Here is a 17,856-nt window from a genome sequence, read left to right as displayed (position 1 = left end):
GTGTACTTTCCCGTATCCACACTTGCAGGCCATTCTCTCATTCTGGCAAAGAGAAAGGATTTGTCTTTCTAACTCTTGTCCACCCATCAAAAACAAACCTAAATACCGTCCTTCCTAAAGCCTTCTAGGCCTACCCTCCTCTGATCTCTCTCTCGTCTGGATTATGGAATACTTCTGGTACCATCTGTTTGACAATTACTTACACACCACCCTCAGACACTGTTTCTGGCTTAAACTGTTATTTAACCTTTTATTAATAATTTCTCTCCTCCACTAAATTAAAAGCTCCTTAAAGCCACACTCTGAAACTTATGCTCTGTATCCCCTACACTTTGTGAAGGACACATACTACACCCTCAAAATTATCTTTGGTGTTCAATATTGGACAGATTTTTGTTAGGACAAGTGTTTTATAAAAAGGCATGTTTTCATAGGTAAAGGTAAAATTCACTGTTCAAATCTGAATAGTAACTAATATACGCTGACTTCCAGTTCAGCTACAGAACTACCAGAGTAAGATACTGCCACCCACTGATAACATATTCTAACCACAGGATTTTTTAAAATGGTCAATGAAGCTTAGAAAAGCTCAAATTTTCCAACCTAAACAAAGAGCTTGGTAAACCTGCCTTAGAGCAAAGGAAGATCAACAGAACCAAACTAGAGGGTGAAACAGGTCAAGCAGAAATCAGGATATTTTAGGGGAAAAGTCATATTTATTTCTTTAAGTGTAGAATGTACTGATGTGTGATACTGACCCATGTACCTTGAAACACAAATTAAGAAACAGTAAATTTGTCGTATAGAGCCCAGAACATGTGCTCACTCCCTAAACACCAACTAAAAGTCCCAAAGTAAAAAGAGAATTCCTTATCAGACTGGGTATTTTAATAAAGATTAGGAAATGCTCACCGAAGATTCAGGATCTGATAATTCATCCAGTAATTTCCTGGCATCCACCACAGCTTGGTAGAGTCTCAGATTTTTGCCATCGGAAGCAACAAAGCAAGCACTTGCAGAATTGCAGTACGTGCCTGAGAGAGCAAAAGCTTCGCGTTATATACGTAGTTTGTGCTTATCTGGGGCTGGAGTATGAGAAACCTAGTAACACTTTTCTTTTTAGGCACAACCATGGTCCGGAATCATAATTTAAAAGATAAAATTAATGAATATAGAATTATTAATAAAAGAATTCAATAGAAAATATGTTAAGAGAGGGGGAAAAATTAAAAACAAACTTCTGGAAATTCTAAACGTAAGTCTGATGTCTACATCCCCAATACTTACTAAAAATCCTCCTAATAATGACAAGAAGAAACCATTTTGTGTATTAAAAGACGGTTTAAAAGCTTTTATTAATTTCAGAATTAAAACAAACACTTACCAAGACAATAGCTGGGAATAAGAGTCGGAAGCCAAGCCACATTAGAGAAGGCTGATGTATGTAAAGAGTTAATTCGAGCCAATTCTGATACTCCTCCAGTGTAGGACAAAGGTCCTATTGGGTCTACACGCCACAGAATAAGTTCACTGTATATTGCATTCGGGTCATGAAATGTACGTGTCGCTGCATTTCTAAGAGGCTGTTTCAAGGAGCCTTTTATATGTCTTACAGGATCCATCAACCTACTTACTTTATTGTCTGAGTCCCACTGACAGTCTAATTCAGGAGTCAATAGAGCATTGTGATGAGAGGATGTCAGTAACAATGGTAAAACTGAATGACATGCCAGGTCATTGAGGTGAAATCGATGACCACAGTATCTAAATTTGTGAGATACAGTCAGAACAGTGGTAAAGGCAGACTTATCTGCAAAAGTGACAGCCCACTGATTTAAAGAACCATCTATGTGTTTGGAGACCATCATTACTGTAGGAGCTAAAATGTTCATATTTGTTGTGTGTGATCTGGAGTATGGCTGTGATCCGTGAGAACTGCCTACAGCCATCATCTCTTGGTGTAACAGAGTATGGGGAGAATCTTTCGTAGCGTTTATGCAGGCATACATCATGATATTTTTACTAAGAGAGCTCGCATCACCAGACGGAAAAGCAACAGGAATCCGTGAAGAAAAAGAAACCTGAAAAACACAGTATGAATTCAATGTAAGCAGTTTTCCTCCTCTCAAAAGTCTCCCAAAATCACTTCCATTTTCAAAATGTGAAATCTCAGTTTCCCAGAAAAAACTATCATTTTCAACCTCTTTACAGTCTAATCCCTTTCCTCTATTTATGTAATATCGTATCTCTATTTGAGGCCAAAGAGAAGCCTGAAAAAAGAAAAATTTCAAGTGCCTTACTTGTACAGCTAAATGACCACAACCACAAATCTAAATAGAAGTGAAGTTCAGAAAGATAACAGATAAAGGTAGCTAGATTTAGTTAGTAAAACATGGGGAGGGGGGACAGAATCCTGAGTCACATTTTTAGGGTAGTTTTCTTAAGTTTATTCAAAATACTGTGAATTCCCGGGAAAAAAGCCAATGCACATATATTCGAATATTCAATACCACACTTCAAAGCCGAATTCATTTCACTTTGAATGAACCAGGTTTGTAAAATTTGGGGTCACTGATTCCCCTTCGAAAACATGAATAAGTATTCTCTTCTCAGTTGCTTTTCATAAACAAAATCTTTTGAGTATCTCTGAAAACATGGTAAATCTGAATAGCATCTTTTCTTTTTTTAATAAATGTAATAATTGCTTCATCAGTAAAATATACCTGGACTTGTCTAAATATTCCAGGATTATATTCATCCAAATACTTTACATGCCACACGAGAAAGGTACCATCTACAGGGTGGATAGTAAAAAGCATGTCGGGATTCTTATTCCATTCAGTTAGCAGCATTTCAATCTTCCGGTCAAGCAGGACTGTGGGCAGCGGCATCGGTACACTAGGTCGTGAAAAGGTTCTGGGACTTCCCTCTCTTTCTCCATCTTCATGTTCCGACGATCCTGTACCTGCCTCAGATTCTCTATCCAGGGATAATTCTGAATCAGAAAATAAATTGATCAGTACATACTAATTTATCAGTACATACTAATAATACCATAAAAATTCATTTACATACTGGACTATCAAGAGCATACTATCTTAAGAAACCATAAATTCCTTTTCCAATTTATGGCCAGGGGGAGAGAGGGAAGGATAAAAAAGAAGAAAATCATTTTCTGATCTGAACTGAAAATTACTATTATTTCTTACTTTTAAAGAAATCAAAATGTCATTCACATTAGCATTAGCATTATCAAAACTTGTTCCCCAAAAAAAGACATGGCTTCCAAAGCAATACATTACTCAAAGCAATGTGTATAACGAAGCATATAGAGCTAGATGGTAGATGGTCCATAGTAGATGGTCAATAAATGACTGGGAAAGTAAAAAAGAAGAAGAAGAGCAGGAAGGAAGGATTATAAACTAAAAGTGGTATCACAAAAAAGCTGCTGACTTGCCAAAAAGAAAAATCTGAACATGGAATACTAACCATGGTCTAGTTTCATATGTAAACCCCTCTCTCTCTCCTCCTGCGAACGTTCCTCATCTTCTCTATCTCCTTGGTCGCTTTCATGATCTATCTGCTTCTCAGAAAGTTTTCGTAATTGCTGCATAAATATTTCAGTAGATGATGTAAAATGAAACTCTTTGTTGTTTAACCAATGAACCACAAAGCCCCCATTTCCATCATCAATGTTAAATATAGTGCCAACCAAGACATTTGGAATATCTGTGGGGAAAAAAAGGTAAGATTTCTATATGAATTTTTCATGTCTTTATTTTTATTTTTTTAATTTTTCATGCCTTTAAAAGGATTACCAAGTGCTTATAAACTTTTAACTTATAAGTTAGTCTTTATAAAGACTAACTCTATACTTACACAGAAAAGGTCAACATAACTCTAGCAGGATTTGTAGAAACTTTAACTGAATTTAATGGTAAAAGTAAATGTTAAGAATTAATGGCACAGACTTAAATTACTAATGGAATTAAATTACTAATTTAAAAACCAAATACACCAAATGCATGAACCTTTATTAAATGCTGGTTTGGGGATGGAGGAACAAAAAAATAAAACAGAAAAGCAGCTATAAAAGACATCTAAGATAACTGGAGAAATTTAGTTTAAATATGAACTGGATATTAGAGATTATGGAATTACTTCTAATTTTCCTAGGTATAATAATGATATTGCGATCATGTGAGAGAATTTCCTTATTCCTAGGAGATACTTTCTGAAGTATGTAAGCATGATGTGCCATGACATATGTAACTTACCGCAAAAGAAAGAATTTCACTCACGCATGCCCACCCCACCCCACCCCCACACACAGGTATATACAGAGAGAATAAAGCAACTTTGGCAAAATGTTAACAGCTGTTGCTCAAGGTAGAAGACATGAGTGTTCACTGTGGTATTGTTCCAACCTTTCTAAATGTCTGAAACTAAAAAGCTGGGAATAATAATGCTGAAGAAGAACATAGGAAGACAAGCAAACTTTAAGTATATTAGCAGGTTTCCTCCATTTGGGGTAACTGAAATTCACAACATAGATTAGCTCATGTAAAATAGTAAAGCTAAAAAAAATTAATCTCCTAAATCCCAATTCATATTACAAATAATCCATTCAACAGAAAGCAAAAACAAAAACAAAACAAAAAAACCACTGTCCTCTGCAGAAAGATATGAAAACCTAAAGATAAAATGCACAGGATATTCTGGTGGTGTTCTGCTACTATGTATCAGTGTTAAATAAAGTTCCAAGTTGTTCTTTGTTTCTAATTCCTGGATGACAGTCCTAGTTTTCTGATAAAAATAAAGCAAATCATATAAAATAGGATTTGTAAATTAGGAATACTATAAAACAACACATCCCCTACTCTTGCTAAAAATGTTTCACCTAAACCTTATCACGAACAAATATTCAGACTGCAAGATGCTCTAAAAGATAACAGAGAGAAGTTCTTTGATACTGAGGGACCTTTTTTTGACAACTGAGGACTATTACAGATTAGGAGTTTAAAAGAAATGACAATCAAATGCATAAAAGAAAGAATCTATATTTCAATATCAACTATATGTTAAACATATTTTCCGTGTTCCTTACATACAATAACAGTATTGTGGTAATGGAGGAAACCCTTTTTATAAGAAGACACACTTGAAATATTTAGATAATGTCATAAAATATTTAGGAAATGAAGGCTAATGTTGGTGACAACTTTCAAATGGCTCAGCCAAAAATAAGGGAAGAGGAAGCAAAGACAACATACATGGGCAGAAGGGGAGAATAAAAGCATGCAGGACAAGATACTAACAACTGGTGAATTTGGGTAAACATTATACGGGTATTCGTTGAATTATGCTTTCAGCTTTAATGTAGATTCAAAAAGTATCCTGAAAAACAGTTGAGGAGGAGGAGTCCTACAATACAAAATTATTTGCACCTAGCAATGAATTTGGTCAAACTATATGTATTATATTTACATACAGGACCTATAAATACATGATGTTAAATATTTTTATGAAATGATTTTTAAAATAGTATGTAGTAAGTTACAGTAAAAATGGATAAAATTGGTTAAAAGGTGAAGGTTATTTAATAAAGATGCTGAAAGACAAGGCTAATGGCTACAAGAACATATGCAGTACTTAGACTCAAATATGTGACAGAGTACTTATCCAGAGGGGACAAGCCTGTGAACCTATTCCATTTGATTAGCATAGTGTATACAGTTAAAAAGCCAACCTTTCTAATATGTGTTGAATTCACCGCATACTATCACTAATTATATTCTACTCAAAGTTCAACTAAAGCTCTAATTTACTTAGAACCTTGCTATATACTAGACAGAGGTCCTCAGAAATACTTATCTGCAGTTGTTCCCTGAGAATCACATAGTCTCAATTTAAGAAATGGTACTTTATATTATATTCCTATTTGAATTAACAAGTATTTTTAAAGGAACATGGAATAGTAACATAAAATGAAAAACAGGTTCTATAAGTAGTCCCACTTATCTATTTCTTTATCTTATTTCAGCATATTTATAGGAACTAAAACTTTACTACCCTTTACCTGTGGCAGGATTGATGCTTGCTGCAATGTGGAAATGACACAGTGCATTTGCATGGTGGGAAATGTGTCTCTGAACTTCATGCGTTGCCGTCTGGTCAGGCATTAATTCGGTGTGAGTTACAAGAACAGAAGACCTCCTCTGTCCTTTTCTTAAATTTTTCAAATGGTGTATTGTCTAAAATAGAAAAATAATTGCTAAATCCAACTCTGGAAAGTCTAAAAAATGCTGATCCGAATACTTTTGATTATTAAGGATTTTATAATTTTCCTCTCTGCAAAATCTGAATATTTTAAAGGGAAAGACCTTAACTTCAACTGAACAATTCTGACTATATTCTCCATAGTTTCTGCAAATTTTATAGTTTAAGGCAGGAGCAGTTGCTCAAAAATAACTCATTATTTATAGAAACTCCTATTAAGATTAGGAGTCCAAAGTCTAGGTTTTACAGGATAGCCCACTACTGAGATGAAATTTACTAGCCATAACAGTAAAAAAAATTCCTGAATTTTCCTACCAGGAAGAAGAGTATTTCTCCCCAAAATTCTCACTTACAACTAAACAGTTACAGCTCAATAATATATGATCTTTATTTATAAAGAAGAAAAACAGAGTACAAAAATACAGAGTAAGGGGAATCTATGTAGGTGAGAGGAGCCATGAAAGTACTGACTTATTTTGTTTAAATTGACGTATGTCTATAGGATATAAATTCTCCACTAGCATATCGAATGATCTGAACTACTTTAAAAAGAAAAGATCTCCACACCATAACCCCAACTCACAGCACTTCCTTATTTTGTGACTTAACCCACCCCCAATACCATGCTTTACAATAATTTCCCATTCTATTCCTTTGTTCCTCTATTCCTTTTCATATGGAAAACAGTATCAGGTCTATGGCTTGTCCTCTACCTCTGGTCTCCCTGCTACAGAGTTGCTTATTTCTTTGATAACAGGGTTAAGATGGATATATTAAAGACCTCCTGCACCACAATGCCTATAAAATTATTTTCGTTCGATCTTGACATTTATCATTATTTTAAATTATCTTGGCAAGGCTGGTGTAATACTGGCTGATTGTTTTCTCCTAGGAACAAAATGTATAAGTATGTACAGAATTATATAGACCTTACAGTTAGGAGTTTCAGACAATAGGATGTTAAAAAGCAAGGCAGTTTATAAATCAGACAATTAGGCTTGTTCTATTAAAAACAATTTTAACATTATTAACTAATAAGATCACTAAAAGGTAGCAAACATTTGTCAAATCACTGATTATATGTTTACTTATAACTTTTGCTTTTTATCTTATGTAACAATTAGTAATTCAATTTAATACATGAAAAGCAATATATTAGGTACCACTGAGGATACAAAGATGTCTCAAAGCACTTTGTCTCCAAAAGCTCATATGTAATTTGAAGATAAAATGTCACATAAGTATATAAAAATGACTGTAAACATGTACAAAATTAAGTACTTTGTCTCACTAAATTTCAACAAATATTAAAACAAATTATAACTTTAACAGTTCTGACCTCTGCTTTTAATCTCATTTATACTTTAAATTTGGGGGGGAAAAAATGTATAAACAGTGCCCAATCACAGATAGTATCAGACGAAGCCTACTTTATATAAAACTTTTAAGGAGCACATCTTCAGCCTACCAAACCCAGAAAATAATTCTGCTTGCTGAAACAGCAAAACATTCTGGCTATGCATCCATAAAATGTTAATGTAAAAGTATGATGTAAAAACATAATTAGTAATGTAGAGAGATGTTTATAACACATTAAGTATAAAAAGCAAGTTACAAAACATTACTGCATAATATGATCTCAATCTTGTAAAAAAAAGAAAAAATACACATACACACATAACTGGAAGAGTTGGATTATAAATTCCATATTTTTTCTAATCTAATTTTAGAAAAAGCACATATTCTTTGTGTAGTAAGAAGTCACATGAAAAATGAAGAAAATTAGCAATCTAGGTTTGCTTTAATAAATTTCTGGTAATTTTCAAAAATGTGTTTATCTCATTTTATTCCCATAATGGACACAACAGTTTATATTATAAACAATCTAATTTCATAGGAAGCACTTTTATTTCATATATATTACATTTAAAATTGGAAAAATTAGTTCGCCTTCCAAATATTAAACTTTGGAAATTATAAAGCAATTATATAAAAGTTGACTTGTGTCTAATATTTTAGTATCTTTATTCTTAATTAAGAATCAAAATAGTCATTTTTAATTAGAACTCACAAGTATAATTTTTAATTACAACTAGTTTCAGGGTCCTTTATGTGTTTTACTAATCAAAGCTGCTTATTCCTATAGATTTTCATATTTGACACGCAAAATGAAAAAATTAAAATTATACTACTTACCTAGACTACATGTCTGAGATCATTACTATTGTATTTGGCTTCTGAGTGGCATAAAATGAGTAGTCTTACAAGCATAAAACAAATTAGTGAGAATTACTTGCTACTAATTTCATCATTACATGTACCAGGTGCACTATGTGCATCTTAACTTATAAATTCCCACCAAACTCACATATCTTCAAAATTTATTACCATTTTAAATAATATAGTACCTCAAGAGCATGTTGTATTCTGTCTTTGTGTCTTCCAGCCTGAGTAAGGTGACTGGCAACACTAGAAGTGGTCGTCTCACAGATCTGCTCCCCCAAAAGGCAATCTTCTGGTAATACGGTTTCTGCCCAGAGTCGGCAGACGCCATCATGGCATGAAGTTAATAACACATTACAGACAGAACCTCTAATGACAAAGAGAAATAAACAAAAGTTACTATGAATGTCAGTGCCACTGATTAAAGACTATTAATATTTTGTTCTTCACATATAAAAACAGCATCAGTGCACAACTAACAGTATGACCGAGAGTACTTATTTTTCCAGTAACAGTAAGAGATTTGATTTATACCAGCTGTTTCACACTCTCCCCAAACCCCATTTACTACCTGTTCATACTTGCAAGGGCAGGCTCAGTAAAGGGCCCAATCAGTTACCATAAAATAGAACAACCTATCTGTCCCTGACACTTTGATTCATTAAAAAATCATGCCTTGAACAGCTCAGTTAAACGACAGTATATGCTTCCAATGCTTAGAAATTACAGTATATGGAGAAAGAGGTCGATCAAAGAGCTTGAAATCATACACAGTATCACTAAGAACGTGAACACCATAAAAACTAGGAAACGGTCTTGACAAAGGGAACAGAAATTTATGCCCGATTACACACATGGTGCTTGGAAACTAGGCTCTGTGGGAATATTAGTATCTTCTAAACAAACTAAAGAGCAAAAAAAAAAACCTAATCATTGCAAATTACAAAATCACCATAATAAAAATTCATAAATGCAATTAAACTGCATGGCTTATGGCAGTACTTGTGTCATCCTGTATCTTCCTTCTTATAATCTAAAAGATTATAAACAGGTAAACAAATGAGTATCTTCAAAATAAAACTGCAAGGAGAATATAATCTCGAACTATAAGTCAATTTCCGTTAAGTTAAAATAAGGAAAAATGTTACAGCATCAAGCAGCTGATGACTTAACACTCATTATAAAAGAAAAAAATCATTCTCCCTTAAAAAAAAAAAAAAACGCTTACATGGAATCCGACTCAAAGTATTTTGCAAATGTTTTCAATAGATGCAAATAATTTCAGCAGAATAAACTTCTTATTCAGATTCTAAAAATGAATGAATTTCCCATTTACTGAGCACCTCTATAACGTGTGCTGTATTTCCTATCAGTTGTGAACAGTTCACACATGAAATAACCTCTCAAAAATAAATACAGATTTCTAAGCAAGTTTTTTTACAACTATATATATGATATAGGAATCATTGGTATGAGATGTTCTGTAGTTTGTTTAATCTTCTAAATACTTTTAAGAGATGCTGGACAATGAGGAAAAACTTGTAACAATGAATTCTTTGAGAAGGTTCTGTTGATGGCCCTAAGTTCAAAAAAACCTGATGACTTGATTCACTGTGTATGATAGGCTTTCCCACCACGTGTATCATTGATAGTTTATTACTATGTTTTCTTTTCCTTCAGTGTGTGCTTTCCTGTTACTTGCAAACACTTCCTTCCTGGAATCTTTTACTGCTGCTGCTACTACTAACAATATCAGCTAACACAGCCTAAGCCCGTACTATGTGCAAAGGCCTGCAGGAAATATTTACATGCAGTAGCATACATAGTAAGTCTCACTACAGCTCTCGGACGTAGGTACTATTACCTAAGAAAAGAAAACTGAGGCACAGAGAGCTTAAGAAATTTAGGCAAAAGCTCACAAAGTGAGTAACAACAGCAGGATCTGAATTCAGGCAGTTAACAACCAGAGCGCCTATGCTCTTCACTTCCACCAAGTCAACGCACTAAAAAGACTTTTGCTTTCATTATTTTTACAAATATATAAGTAAACAAACCAACGTTATAGGACACATTTGTCTAACCTGGGCATATACTTGCTAGTTTTACGCCATGAGAAACCTGCCACAGCTCGGGGATGTGCCAAATAAACAAAGGAAAATTGGGTGGACGCCTGTCTCCTTTTCACTTCGTGATGATCCTGAGGTATAATTGAGGATTTCCAGCCAGTCATGGGATACCATACTTTCAAAAGACAATCATCCTGCAAAAATATACAGGTCAATATAAAATTAATCTGAACATACACAATTCAAAATGTGATTTAGAGAACCTTCAAAAATCAAGCTCTCTGAAAAACTAACACGTGGCTTTATATAGCACAAACTCAAGTGTAAAATGTTTATTACACTAAAGAATACTACTCTTGAAAAAGAAATGCTTTCTCCTTATCAATCTCCTCTGCATAATGGTGGTTTTCAAATTCCCTCCTTTAAACATGTAGGAGTCACTGTAGAGAAGACTCTGAAACCAGATGCCTTTGGATAAAATAAGAAATATGCCATGTTATTAGTCACTGTTAACATTCTCTCCTTTTTTGAAGATATCTGTAAGGGTGAAATCAATCCTTTTTAAATATGAACTGCTTCTTAGACTCTATGTCAGGAATCGGCAAACTTTCCCTGTGAAAGGCCAGACAGTATGAACGTTATTAGGCTTTGTGGACCGAGTAGTCTCTGACACAGATTCTCCTTGGTTTTTTTTTTTTCTTACAACCTTTTAAGAACGTAAAAACCATTGTTTTCTGATCCCCACTCTAAATGAAGTGAAGGCACTTAGGTAGTAGTCAGGAATCACCTCTATGTCCACTTAAATAAGTTACTTACAAGTATAACAATAGGCACTGACTTTATCATTTTACTCAGTTCTAAGAATTTTGTTAAAGGCCAAAATAGGGGCACCTGGGTGGCTCAGTCAGTTAAGCATCTGCCTTTGGCTCAGGTCATGATCCCAGGGTCCTGGGATCAAGTCCCCTGCATTGGGCTACCTGCTCAGCAGGGAGCCTGCTTCTCCCTCTGCCTCTGCCCCTATCCCTGCTCATGTTCCCTCTCTCTCTGACAAATAAATAAAATCTTTAAAAAAAAAAAATAAAGGCCAAAATAATTTTATCTTATTTAACAGAAAGCATCTACTTTGTAGTGCTTTATCCTCAAAAGTGAAGAGAGTCTTGAGGGAAATAATAAAATGATACCATTCATGCAAAAATCTCACTCTATGAAACAACGGAACTATATATTCCTGGAAAGTGCATGTAGGATCAAATACTATCATGTAGACTAGATAAACATTTCTGTTTTTTACCATCTTGGTACTTATTTTCAATTTATACTGCATAATGTATGTTTCCACTAAGGTCTCATTTATTTGGATATTTGAATTATACAGCAAGTCTCTTTAAGTGCTTAGTCTGAGACAACCACTTAACAATGTACTAGTTACTTTCCTCCAAGTACCTTCTTCAACTTAGCATCATTTTCACCTAACCAAATTTAGTGCACAACCTACAGTAGTGGTTTCAGGCCACATACCATAAAAACGATAGAGGCATCTCAGAGCCCCCTCAGCATTCATAAAGAAAACGCAGAGTGCCTCCATGGAACAGGTGGCATTCTAGCACCTTTCTCCCATTCCACCAGTAGCCCCTCACTCAACTGGAGCAGTCCCATTTTCATCTGTTACTGCCTAAACTAAAACCACACAAAAGTGAATTAGAAATCGTTAACAGTAAGATAGCTAGAAAATTTCCAAATTAGAAAAAAAGAAGTAATATTGTCTTTATTCACAAAATCCTAAGGAATCTATACAAAAAAAAGACTTACACCTGATAACAAGATCATAAGACTAAAGATCAAAACTCAAACAGCAATTCTCTTTCTACATGTTAGCAATAACTGGAAATGTAATTTCCTTAAATACCTTTTACGTTAGGAAGGTAACAAATTAGGTATAAGACATGTACACTAAAAACTACAAAACACTGCTAAGAGAAAGAAAAGCTAAATAAAAAGAGAACATACCACCTTCAGGGATCTGAAATACAAATGTTACTGATCCAATTCTTCCCAAACAGATCTATAGAGATTTAATGTAAAAACAGCCAAAATCACAGCAAGTTTTTTGGTAGAAATTGACTGCCTTATTCTAAAATTTTTATGACATCAAAGAAACAATACCACAAAAAAAAATATTTTAAAGATTTTATTTATTTATTTATTTGAGAGAGAGAGCATGAGTGAGCGAGAGGAGGAAAAGAGGGAGAGGGACAAGCAGACTCCGTGCTGGGCAGGGAGCCCAATGTGGGGCTCAATCCCACAACTCTGTGAACATAACCTGAACCAAAAATCAACTTGGACACTCAACCGACTGAGCCACCTAGGCACTCCCACCAAAAATATTTTTAAAGAAAAAACAAAGTTAGAGGACTTACCCCACCCAATTTCAAAACTTACTATAAAGTTATGGAAAGTAGGGAAGATGGTGTCCTGAGCGGACCTCCTCTGACAGACATGCCAAAGCAACAACTACATGTACAGCAACTCTAAAAACAACTTGAGAACTTCTGCAGCTAATCATAGAGCAGGTCACAATGAAAAGTGAAGAAAGACAGAGACTTGACTGGAAAGAAATGACTTTGAAGAAATAATAACTGAAAACCTCCCTGACCTGGTGAAGGAAAACAGATATCCAGACCCAGGAAGCAAAGAAAGTCCCAAACAAGATGAACCCAAGGAGGTCCACATCAAGACACATAACAATTAAAATGGAAAAATTAAAGATAAAGAGAGAATCATAAAAGCAGCAAAGAAAAACAGCTGCATACAAGAGAAACCCCATAAGGTTATCAGCTGCTTATTTAGCATAAACTTTGCAGGCCAGAAGGAAGTGGCATGATATATTCAGAGTGGTGAAAGACCCAGATACGACCAAGAATACTCTATCAGGCAAGTTTATTCAGAATTAAAGGAGAGAGAAAAAGTTTCCCAGACAAACAAAAGTTAAAAAAGAGTTCATCACCACTAAACTGGCCTCACAATACTGAGGAAACTTCAAGTGGAAAGAAAAGGCTATAATTAGAAGACAGAAAATTATAGTGGTGCCTGGGTGGCTCAGCCAATTAAGCATCTGACTCCTGGTTTCAGCTCAGGTCATGATCTCAGGGTCGTGAGATTGAGCCCCATGTCAGGTTCCATGCTGGGCGTGGAGCCTGCCTGGGATTCTCTCTCTCCCTCTCCCTCTCCCTCTGCACCCCCTTCACATGATCTCTCTCTCTCAAAGAAAAAACAAAAACTAAAACTAAAACTAAAAACCATAACAAGACAAAAAAGAATATTATATAATAATAAAGGTTTCAGTCCAACAAGAGGATATAACAATTGTAAATATCAATGCACCCAATATAGGAGCACTAAATATATAAGGCAAATATTAACAGACATAAATGGAGGAATCGACAATAATACAATGACAGTAGAGGACTTAAATACCCCACTTGCATTAATGAATAGGTCATCCAGAAAGAAAATCAATAAGGAAACAGTGGCTTTGAACAACACATTGACCAGATGGACTTAACAGATATATACAGAACATTCCACCCAAAAACAGCAAAATACACATTCTTTTCAAGTACACAGGGAACATTCTCTAGGATAGATCACGTTAGGCCACAAAACAAGTTTTTAAATAAATCTGAGAAGACTGAAATCATATCAAGCATCTTTTCTGACCACAACAGTATGAACTAGAAATCAATTACCAAAAAAAAACCCCAAAAAACAAAAAAAACCTGGGGGAGGGGGAACACATGAAGACAAAACAACAGGCTACTAAACAACCAATGGGTCAATGAAAAATCAAAGAGGAAATAAAAAAAATACATGTAGACAAATGAAAATGAAATACAATGGTCCAAAATCTGCTGGATGCCCCAAAAGTAGTTCTAAGAGGGAAGTCTGAGAGATACAAGTGTACCTCAAGAAACAATCAAAATCTCTTAACCTTACAACTAAAGAAACTAGAAAAAGAACAAAGCCCAAAATGAGTAGAAGAAAAGAAATAATAAAGATCAGAGCATAAACAAATGAAACAGAGACTAAAAAAGAATGGAAAACATCAATTGAGGCTAAGAGCTGGTTCTTTGAAAAGATAAACTTATTAAGCCGTTAGCCAGGCTAATCAAGAAAAAAAGACAAAGGACATAAAATCAGAAATGAAAGAGAAATTAATGCCAACAAATTATACAACCTAGAAAAAAATGGATAAATTCCTAGAAACATCAACCTTCTAAGACTGTATCATTAAGAAATGAAAAATCTGAACAGACCAATGACCAGTAATGAAGTTGAACTGGTAATCAAAAAACTCCCAATAAACAAAAGTCCAGTGCCAGATGGCTTCGTGGGTGAATTCTACCAAATACTTAATACTTCTCAAAGTATTCCAAAAAATAGGACAGGGAGAAATCCTTCCAAAATCATTCTATGAGGCCAGTATTACCCTGATACCAAAACCAGACAAAGACACACATACACTCAATCACTCACAAAGGAAATTACAAAAATAAAATAAAGTTATACAACTCTGGGGAAAAAAATTACAGAGCAGTAACCCTGATGAACATAGATGAAAAATCCTCAACAAAATCTTAGCAAACCAATTTAAAAACAAATTAAAAGGATCATTCACCATAATCAAGTAGGATTTATTGTAGGGATACAAGGATGGTTCAATTTATGCAAATTAATCAACGTGATACATTACATTAGCAAAATGAAGGATAAAATTCCTAAGATCATCTCAATAGATGCAGAGAAAGCATTTGACAAATATCCATTCCTGATAAAAATTCTAAACAAAGTGGTATAGAGGGAACATACATTATAAAAGCCATATATGACAAACCCACAGTTAACATCATACTCAATGGTAAAAAGCTAAAAGCTTTCCCCTAAGATCAGAAACAAAACAAAAATGCCCACTCTCACTATTATTAGTCAGCATAGTACTGGAAGTCCTAACTACAAAAAGAAAGAAAAGCCATTTTTTTTTAAGATTTTATTTATTTATTTGACAGATCTATAGAGACAGCCAGTGAGAGAGGGAACACAAGCAGGGGGAGTGGGAGAGGAAGAAGCAGGCTCATAGCGGAGGAGCCTGATGTGGGGCTCGATCCCGTAATGACGGGATCACGCCCTGAGCCGAAGGCAGACGCTTAACCGCTGTGCCACCCAGGCGCCCCAAGAAAAGGCATTTTGAAGTAAATGTCACTATTTGCAGATGATATATTACATATAAAAAACCCTAAAGACTCTACCAAAAAACTATTAGAATAAATGAATTCAGTAAAGCCGGAGAATACAAAACCAATATCCAGGAATCTGTTGCATTTCTATACACTAATAACAAAATAGCAGAAAGAGAAACTGAGAAAATAATCCCATTTACAACTGCATCAAAAAGAATAAAATACCTAGGAATAAATTAACCAAAAAGGTGAAAGACCTGCACACTGAAAACTATAAGACTGTGATGAAAGAAATCGAAGAAGGTACAAACAAATGGAAAGATACACCATGTTCATGGATTGGAAGAATACTGTTAAAATGTCTCCACTACCCAAACCAATCTAAATTCAATGCAATCCTTATCAAAATACCAATGGTGTTTTTCACTGAATTAGAACAAAAAATCCTAAAATTTATATGGAACCACAAAAGACTCTGAATAGCCAAAGCAATCTTGAGAAAGTCTATAAATCTGTCAAGGCTCGCTGAACTTAAAATATACATTTTATTTAAATAAAATATATATTAAAGTGTATATCAAGTGTATTAATAATATATTTATTAATATAGTGTATTAATATAAAATATATTAATATGGTTAATATACTATATTAATATAGTTAATTACATATTAATATATTTTACATAATTATAGAAGATATAATTATCTATATAGAATTAACATATTAATTACATATAGCTAATATATACATAGTTATATACTTAATATAGTTAATATGGCATATTAATATAGTATATTGAGTATATTTATATAAAATATATTAGGTGTATATTAAGATATACACTTAAAATATACATTTTATCTCAATTATATTTTGATAAAGTTAATTGTAAAAAGGAAGCAACAGGACAAGATATATGTACCAGGATGTTCATTTTTAATAGCAATAGAAAAATAAGAACCACTTAATGTTCATTAATAGTTATCTGATTAAGTTAAAATATAGTACATTCATTTAGTGAAAAATTATGTCACCTTTAAAAAGAATACATATACATGTGTATTGACAAAGCAATCTAGATTAAATGAAAAAAAAAATTTAAAGAATATGACCTAATTTGAGTATGTGTGCGTATGTGTGTGGTTTACAAAGACATCAGAAAGTGTGGAAAAATATATTTTGAACAGAAAACAGTGACCTTTTTTATTGAAGGTAAGACTATTTGGCAGAGGATTTTCATTTTCTCTGCATGTTTTTTTATAATAAATACATATCATGCTTAAAAAGAAAAGATATTTCTATTTTAAAGAACGAAAAAGGTTAAGAAGCCAATCCTTAAATAACTAAAACAATGAATCTAGGAACAGAGAAGTGCTTTCAAGAGGAAGAAAGCTTCTGGAAACATTCTGTAGGCTTCTCCTTTCCTCCCTGCCAAAATCACCCTCCTCAAAAATTCTTATCCGAGCCCTAAAAAAAAAACAGTTTTTTACTCAAAAGCATAAGCCTCTATTTAAAAAAAAATGTTTCTGAAGAAAATAGTATTTTATTTTTTAACTTTTTTAAGATTTTATTTATTTTAAAGAGAGAGAGAGAGAATGCAAACAGGGAGAGGAGGAGAGGGGGAGGGAGAAGAAGGGGGAAAGAATCTCAAAGAATCTCAAGCAGACTCCACACAGAGTGCAGAGCCCGATGCAGGGCTTGATCTCAGAACCGTGAGATGCTCTGAGCTGAAACCAAGAGTCACTTAACCAACTGAGCCACCCAGACACCCCAAGAAAATAGTATTTTAAATCATTTTCAAATTTTACAAAATAACCAACTGTTATAGAAAGTGTTCAGATATAAACTTTATAAACAATTCAAATAAATACAGCAAACAAACTGAAGAAAACAATTCTTGAGTTGAAGATGTAATAGGGTATACCTTGTGGGGGGAAAAGTCTCTTTAATAAGTAAGACTTTAAAGCTCAGATAAAAAGTTAAAATACTTAACTTTTTTAACTTTTTAAAAAAACTTAAAATACTAAGCCCAAGAAATTTTAATTTACCAC

General features: G+C 33.9%; 1 protein-coding gene across 3 annotated transcripts in view; it reads right to left on the bottom strand.

Moving 5' to 3' along the window:
• Positions 1-17,856, bottom strand: part of DMXL2 (Dmx like 2) — a 142,990-nt gene that overhangs the window by 71,483 nt on the left and 53,651 nt on the right. For all 3 annotated transcript variants that reach the window (XM_040620639.1, XM_008705966.2, XM_040620638.1), the window contains exons 7-13: positions 10,584-10,762; positions 8,688-8,871; positions 6,080-6,254; positions 3,490-3,729; positions 2,724-2,995; positions 1,385-2,081; positions 913-1,034 (exon numbers count right to left, since the gene is read on the bottom strand). In XM_040620639.1, coding sequence (XP_040476573.1) covers positions 913-1,034; positions 1,385-2,081; positions 2,724-2,995; positions 3,490-3,729; positions 6,080-6,254; positions 8,688-8,871; positions 10,584-10,762 — 1,869 coding nt within the window. The remainder of the gene's footprint in view (positions 1-912; positions 1,035-1,384; positions 2,082-2,723; positions 2,996-3,489; positions 3,730-6,079; positions 6,255-8,687; positions 8,872-10,583; positions 10,763-17,856) is intronic.

This window comes from Ursus maritimus, unplaced genomic scaffold, assembly GCF_017311325.1.
Source record: "Ursus maritimus isolate PB19 unplaced genomic scaffold, ASM1731132v1 scaffold_35, whole genome shotgun sequence".
In the NCBI taxonomy this organism is placed as follows: domain Eukaryota; kingdom Metazoa; phylum Chordata; class Mammalia; order Carnivora; family Ursidae; genus Ursus; species Ursus maritimus.
This window is presented reverse-complemented; position numbering and strand designations above follow the sequence as displayed.